Below are 7,746 nucleotides of genomic sequence, written 5' to 3'. Positions count from 1 at the left end.
ACCGGTAGCAGTCACCGGACCTTGCCTCGCCTCGCCTCGCTTCCTCCTGCGAGAGGACCCCAGGCCCCGTGCTGCGGGTGAGGGCCACCGTTGCTCCCCGGAACGACCGATCCGCGGCGCGGGCGGGTTGGCCGGGAGGAGTTGGCGTCGTACCGGGGCGGAAAAGGGCAAGTGCTGGCACTTCCGGGTCAGCGCATTGGGTCTACCAGCAGGCCCATTAAGAGCTCGGGACCGGCTCTCTTCAGCCTTCCCGGGTCCGGTCCCTCCTCACAGCCCCTTCCCGACCCAGGCCGCCGACTTCCGGTGTAGCGCGGCCACTGTTGGTCTGCGCAGTTGGCCGAGCGGCACCGCGGCGATGGATGAGGAACCCGAACGGACCAAGCGCTGGGAAGGCGGCTACGAGCGAACCTGGTGAGCTTTCCCCTTCCCCCCTCACTTTCTGATGAACGACGAGAACGATCTCCTCTCCCTTCTGTTCAGTAACAGTCTGTTTTCCCTAGGGAAATCCTTAAAGAGGATGAATCCGGATCGCTGAAAGCCACCATCGAGGACATTCTTTTCAGGGCAAAGAGGAAAAGGTATTGTGCGTTGCCAGTTTGGTCACTTATAATTAATAATTCTGAAACTGGGTCCTCTAGGTAGTGTAAGCATGTTGGCATGCCTGCGATATATTTTCGTGTCCTTACCTCTTCAGAGCGCCAGATGTATGCTTCTTTCCTGCTACTTATTAATTTTGCCAGAAAAAATTGTGAAACTTATTTTTTATGTTAACATTGAATGTGTACAGGCTAGACACCCCAGATGTGTGCTAGCTGAAGAGGAAAGGTCTTGAGCCAATGAACCACGGTGCAGAGCACTGCAACTGCAATTTGCACTGTATGGAGAAAATCATTCAACATTTTTTAATATACAAATCCTACTTCAAGCTGGGTTTTGGCATCATGGCACCAGATTTGTATTTCAAAGTGTCAGAAAAATTGCTAGATAAAAATCTAGATTTGTTTTAGTTCAGATAATGTTGAAATAATCAAATTTGGATTAAATTTTAAAGTTCCATTAAACCTGGTAGTAAGAAGATTTTGTTTGTGTTCTGAGAGACATCAAATCTGTAATTAAATTGTCTTTTTTTAGTGTAAATCAGTGTCTGTGGTTTGTTACTGCTTTGTATTTGTTACAAGTCTTGTATTGGATTTGTTCTGGACTTTTGTTTTAGGAACCATCCATTCATTTGCATCTTACTTAAATCCTTTTGTATTTTATTAGGTTCTATGGACACCATGGACAAGTTCGACTTGGAATGGTATGTTAATGTCTTAACCCTTGTCTGTCCTGAGTTCAGAACTACTTGAATAGAGGTGGTATGCCTAATCTGAAATACATTTCTGCTGACTTTATGTGCTTGAGACAAAAGCTTGTGTTTTTCATCCTTTTTTTTTTTTTAATATTCTTTGTTCCTTGGGAATGTAAGATGGGAAGCATGAGTATTCAGAGATAGAGATTTGGCATGGCTGCTGCAGCAGGGTGTGTTTTGCAACAGCAGTCATATCATACACGCTTGCTCTGTCAATTTTTCTTCATGTGAAAAATGGGCATAATTCAAATGAGTTGTAAATAACATTACATTGAGCTATTCAGATTAAGAGATGTAGGTGCAAGTTATGCATATTTTGTAGTGATCATGAGAGGAAAAGAACAGTGAACAGTTCATTTAAATATCTGTTCTGTGAGTGATTGTCACTTATGATAATACAGATGCGTCACCTTTACATTATTGTTGATGGATCAAGAACTATGGAGGACCAAGATTTAAAACCAAACAGACTTACTTGCACATTGAAGGTATTTCTGTACTCTATGTAGTTTTCTCTTACTAATCCATGGTTTCTCTGTCAAATAATGGTGATCTGTGACTAGTTTACTTGCAAAGCCTCATCTCTCCTCTCATTCCCGCTTTTTCCCCCTCCTTGTTTCTGTTGCTTATCTGTAATTTTCCTGTATTTTGCATAGTAAAATCTGTGTGACATTGGTTTGCCTTGCATGTAAAAACTCTTTTTAAGGCCATATTGTGGAAAGACACATTATGAAAAGCATGTTGTAATTAAGCTGAAGTGCTGCCCGTAGCAAGGGATGGAAGAAGAACAAAGATGCTTTCATTGCACATCTTGAATCTTTTTTTTTCTTATGGTTGTGCTTTGATGAATTCTGATTTGAATAGATGCTAAATGGGAGTTGAATTGGATTGCTGCTTCAGACTGTGTAGGACTTGAACTGTACATTTTGTACTATGTGATCTTTAATAACATGAAGCACTGAAATGCTGGGTTTTGATGATTTTGTATGGGTTAGTGCTTTTAGTGTATCTTAAACCTCCATTTGAATCAACAGTAATCTAGAACTTGCTGAAGTAAATAAGATGTGGCTGGTTTTTGGAATTTACATTGCGTTGGTTACATGGGAGGACAGAGAATGATGAAAGGGATGGGATGAAAGGAGAATGGAAGGAAGGGCTTATTACTCCTTTTCTAAGGATACTCGATATTTTGCAAGTGACATGTACTTAATGCATATGAAATAAAACTGTATTTAGTTTTTAACTGTCTTAATTTTTCCTTATAGTTACTGGAATATTTTGTTGAAGAATACTTTGACCAAAATCCTATTAGTCAGGTATGTACAACCATACAAGAAACAAGTAACTGAAAACTATTTTAAAAGTCAGTTAGTTTTAGTTTTAACACGTATCTAGTAAACTGGTTTCAACTGATGTGTTCCTTCCCAGCCATTCCTCATCAGTCTCGTGAAATTCTTGTTTCTGCTTGAACTAATGAAAATAAGAACCCATCTATTGCCTTTTTCCTAAACATAAATTCAAACTCGGAAGATTGATTTTTTTTTTGGAAAATTGATTTTTTTTTTTTTTTTTTCCCCCAGGCACTTAGAGTTTTACAAGATTGATTTTTGCACCTTTGGCAAAAGTACAGGAGATACAGGAATGTATGTTAATTGATGCATAGTGTTGTACTGCTCTTGTTACCCTTACAAGAAGACTTGAATAGTCAAGTAATTCTGATCATATTTCTAAATGTGCTAAGAAAAGTTTTGCTTTTTTTTTTTTAATCTTCTCCAGATTGGTTTAATTGTAACCAAGAGTAAAAGAGCTGAAAAAGTGACAGAACTTTCAGGTAAAGAGGTAGTATATATTTTTTAAAAATTGGAGATCTGTTTTAATCACATTTATGTAGTCTGCCTGGATGACACTGCTGAAAGCGAAGTAGATACATAAAAATAACATAATATCTTCAATTGAAAGAGAAGTTATTGCAAGTTATGTCAAACTGAAGATTTTATTTCAAACTGTTTTGATCTAGAATTGTCATCACATGCTTCTTTGTGATAAAGGCTTATCCAGATTGCAAGTAAAATGTGTTTTGTTTTCCCTATAGTTAATTTCTCACCCTGTTTGTTAATTTTATATTTTATGTATTTGTGTGTTCTGTGAGATCTCAGATGTTAGGAAGCAGGATTTCTTTGTTTCCTGCCTTCTGTCACTAGCAATCCATGTGGCTTCAGAGATGAATGCTTATTTTTTTCTTTTTATTCATCTGTAAAAGTGAAGCAACTTTACTGAGGAGTCTGAGGATCAATCAATCCTTGAAAAGTACTTTGAGGATAACAGAGGAAACTAAACTGTGAGACAGTTCACACACATGTTAAGCTCTTAATGATATACAACAATGATTTTATTCTCTTTGGCTTCTTAAGGTTTCTAACAATTGAGTGCCTGTAAATATCTTTCTGTTAGTATATTGTTTTATTGTTTTCTACATTCTGATCAAAAGGTCAATTTCTAAGGAGAAACATGGAGTTATAAGTCACAGTTTGAAAACTGTTTTTGTACAAGTACACTTCATTAAATATACAGTTTAGATATTTCAATTCTTTTAACTTGTTATTTCCGGTGAATTGTTTTTTTTGCTTACAGGTAACTTAAAAAACCACATAGCTGCGCTGAAGAAAGCAGTGGATATGGCCTGCACTGGAGAGCCATCTCTATATAATGCTCTGAATTTGGCCATGCAGACTTTAAAGTTAGTATTGTATCATGGAGTGGTTTTGTTTTCTTAGTTTTCCATAATCAGTATAATCCTGATTGTGAATTTTTGGAGGGGCGGAGATGGTATTTTTTAAAAGTAGTATCTTGCATTGCACTGACCTGAGTCTTTAAAAGGCAGCTTTATGTCCTGTTATAATACAAACTTCTAAGAAGTTAAATATGCTAGTAGTGCAGAAGTTAATTTTCTAACACAAGATGTTTCTATTTAAACATGTGTTTCCTATAAAAAGCAACTATTTTAAAACAAAGTAGATTATTTTATATTGTGTATGAATATGGTGATGAAAGACCTTGCAATTATTTTTTACCAGAGGGCTAAGGTATGAAAGAGGGCAGAGTTATGGGTTAATAATGATAAGAGAACAGCAAAGAAATAGAATTGAGTTACAATAATCTGGTGGCAGTTTTGGCATGCTTTAGAAGGGTTGATTTTTGGGTTGGATAGATTTTTGAAACTTTTTTGTTATGAGCTATTGTGCTGGGATAAACATTTGTGGAAGACTGTTCTACCCAATAGTTATAGCTAGAAACAGTGACAGAACAAAACCAGCATCAGTGTCAAAAAATTTTTTGAATTACTGGTTGGAAGAGAGTTTTCCATTAAGAATTAAGACAGTAGTTAAAATTAGTAAATTTACACCCATAAACTGATTATTTTAAGAAGTCAGGGAGACTTACTGCAGTGCTGCTAGTTTGAAAGTGAATTTTACCTGTGAGAGTACAGGTAAGGTACTGGGATAACTTAAGCATTAGAGCAAACAATCGGGTAAAAACTACACAACCAAGTACTGCAATTTAGATACTGGACAGGTTTGGGTTTTGGAAGGTGAAATTCTGGTGCTCAAAAAAGGATCTTTTATAGTGTGTAGTTTAGGGAAATTCATGTAATGTCATCTTCTGACTTCAGTATGTTGAAGTCTTTTTGGAAACTTCAGCATACAAGTAGCTTAGTGTACAGAAGTAAATTAACTGTATAATTTCTTTAGGCACATGCCAGGACATACAAGCAGAGAGGTTTTGGTAGTCTTCAGCAGTCTGACGACATGTGATCCAGCCAACATCTATGATCTAATAAAGGTACAGAAGTGAAGTTTGACTACCTCATTGAACATCCAGGCGGTTAGACTGAAAGAGACAGTTGCAGCATCATCACAAATTAATTTTCATTTAAAACTTTGAACCTTTTTACTGTTTTCTCCTCTGCATTTGAATTTAAGTATGCTTTCTTTTCTATTTGAAGAATTTAAAAGCAGTTAAGATCAGAGTGTCTGTCATCGGCTTAAGTGCTGAAGTTCGGGTTTGTACAGTGCTTGCCCGAGAAACTGGTGGTATGTATCTGAAGTTGTGTAGTTATACTACTAATACAAGTTTAAAATCAAAATTAAATAATTTCTCTTATGTTGCACTTAAAAATGCATATTCTGTTGTGCTGACAGGTTTATGGGTTTCCTAAATCTACAAAATACAGTGTATTTAGTAAAATTATCGGCTTGTAGCTGTACCTCTGGAGAGAATAAATACATTAATATATATATTAAAACTTAGTGTTCCACATATAAAGCTATAATGATGTGAAATTTAATTATATAACATGTTAATATCAGTTACTACAGTGGTAACTCTTAGAGTATCCTTACTGCAGTGTGATGTCAGAGAAAAAGCTGTGGGTCTTTATATCTGAATAAACTTTCTGGTGTTATCAACTTTTAAACTTGTAATTTTCAGTAGCATTAACTATTATTTTTTTTTTTTAATGAACAGAGTTGAGTAATTTTTTTTTAACTTAAGTTGTTTTCTGTCATTTGGAGAATATGTTTGTATTTCTTACCTGCTCATAATCTTGAGAGTAAGGCATTTCTTTCTTTGTGACAGGAACATACCATGTTATTTTAGATGAAAGTCATTATAAGGAGCTGCTGATGCATCATGTTAGTCCTCTACCCGCCAGTTCAAGTTCCGAGTGCTCCCTTATTCGAATGGGTAGGATATAGTTTTGTCAAAGTCCTAGAACAAGAATGTCAAATCTTGTGTCTTTTTCTTTAGTTGCATCTTCTGTGTTAAAGCCATACAAATGGTTAGAGGCATAATAAAGACCTTTCACAATTGTTTTGGTTCTTTTTTTATTTTAACTTTTACTTTGCTACATAGATATTAATTTTGCTGATGTTACTCCTGCAAAGTAGTCAGACTTTAAATAAAGTTAAGAATTATTAAGACAAATTACTCGGCTGCAATTGACAACAATTAGTTGAAATTACATTGCTTGTACTGGTTGTAAATGTAATACTTAAAAATGAAATGTGAAAAACTATACTGTTTCTCCTTCTGTTTATTTTCCACTGCAGAAGACACCTATTATAAACTTAATTGATTATAAGAGCCATCTGTCTAGCCATGTAGTACCTGTTTTTTAGGAGCACCTTTGTGGTGATCTTTCAACGAATGAATTAGGAACCTTTTATTCTCCTAGGATACTTCTCAATAAATTTAAGCCTGGAATTAAGCCTGAATAGGAACTCTAATGCCATTTCATCCACCCATTTTCACAGATAAGAATGTATTTTTATGTGTAGATTTCCATACTGAAGAGACTGACTTGTTATAGGTAAAGCCTGAGCACCAATCAAAAAAAATTAACTGTCCACTTGACATAAGCTGTAAAAAATAAGTGGTAGAAAGGATGGTATCTGTTGCAGCCTCCCTAAAGTGCTGTAGTCTCATCTGTCATATGCTGTACTTGGAAAGTTAATATATGCTTGGAGTCTGCGTACAAAAATATTTTCCTTTTTAATTAGAAACCTATGTTCAAGTAAACATTCATGTAGTCCTCTTTCTGCTTTCTTGACATTGCACATCATTTTCTTTATAGCTGTTCTTCAAAAATGGGGTTCCAGTGAGCTTCACTTTATATGAAGTCTATGACAAGATTTCTTTTTTTCAAATATCGTGAAATACCTACTTGATACCTACTAAGAGTGTATTACTTCTCCTGCAGTAAGAAACAAGCAAACAAAGAAGGAAATAAGCCTTAATGTTTAGAATTATCTTTGAACTTCTCCATTGAAGTAAGAATCTAAAAGATTACTTGTATGTTTAAAATTGGTAATATTTTTCTCTTCAGGTTTTCCTCAGCATGCTATTGCTTCTGTATCTGATCAAGGTGCAAAACCATCCTTTAGCATGGCGTAAGTAAAGTTGATTATAATTCAATGAGCTGGTTAGAATTCCATGATAATGACTCATATTTAGAAAATTTGCTTTTCAGCGAAAATACTGCAAAATAACATGAAAAAAGTAATGTCCTGTGGCTTCTCAGTAGAATTTTTATTTCCATTTGCATTTCCAGTATGGGGCCGTAGTTGAGGCTTTTAGTTGTGTTGTGCAGTGATTAGAACACAAGGGTGCTACAAGGTATTAAAGTAATTAGTACCAATTTTACTTGCATTTCTTGATTCAAGTATTTTTATCACTATAAAGGTAACGGTGAGCGGTATTACCTGGAAAAAAAGTATCTTTTATCTATTTACTAATGTGACTTCAAAGGGAAGTTTAAAACAGAGGCCTCATTTGATCAGTGCAGCAGGGCATTTCTCAATGGAAGGAATCGTAGTTTTCAGGGATGACAAAGGAGT

General features: G+C 35.8%; 1 protein-coding gene across 1 annotated transcript; it reads left to right on the top strand.

Annotated features, from left to right (window-relative positions):
• The first annotated feature begins 355 nt into the window (after window positions 1-355).
• LOC104541989 (general transcription factor IIH subunit 2) lies at window positions 356-7,303 on the top strand. The gene is made up of 11 exons (XM_010186160.1): window positions 356-411; window positions 501-578; window positions 1,264-1,300; window positions 1,753-1,839; window positions 2,617-2,667; window positions 3,128-3,182; window positions 3,983-4,088; window positions 5,101-5,191; window positions 5,355-5,442; window positions 5,987-6,094; window positions 7,236-7,303. The coding sequence occupies exons 1-11, from the start codon at window positions 356-358 to the stop codon at window positions 7,301-7,303; spliced, it is 825 nt and encodes a 274-aa protein (XP_010184462.1).
• The last annotated feature ends 443 nt before the right edge of the window (window positions 7,304-7,746 follow it).

The sequence above is a fragment of the Mesitornis unicolor genome, unplaced genomic scaffold (assembly GCF_000695765.1).
Source record: "Mesitornis unicolor isolate BGI_N332 unplaced genomic scaffold, ASM69576v1 scaffold42516, whole genome shotgun sequence".
Classification (NCBI taxonomy): domain Eukaryota; kingdom Metazoa; phylum Chordata; class Aves; order Mesitornithiformes; family Mesitornithidae; genus Mesitornis; species Mesitornis unicolor.
This window is presented reverse-complemented; position numbering and strand designations above follow the sequence as displayed.

Bases quoted from the DNA above. Each gene is read 5' to 3' on its own strand.
- LOC104541989 (XM_010186160.1), top strand. From the start codon at position 356: ATGGATGAGGAACCCGAACGGACCAAGCGCTGGGAAGGCGGCTACGAG. The intron at 412-500 runs GTGAGCTTTCCC...TGTTTTCCCTAG, and splicing joins GGCGGCTACGAGCGAACCTG to GGAAATCCTTAAAGAGGATG. The intron at 5,443-5,986 runs GTATGTATCTGA...TCTTTGTGACAG, and splicing joins GCTTGCCCGAGAAACTGGTG to GAACATACCATGTTATTTTA.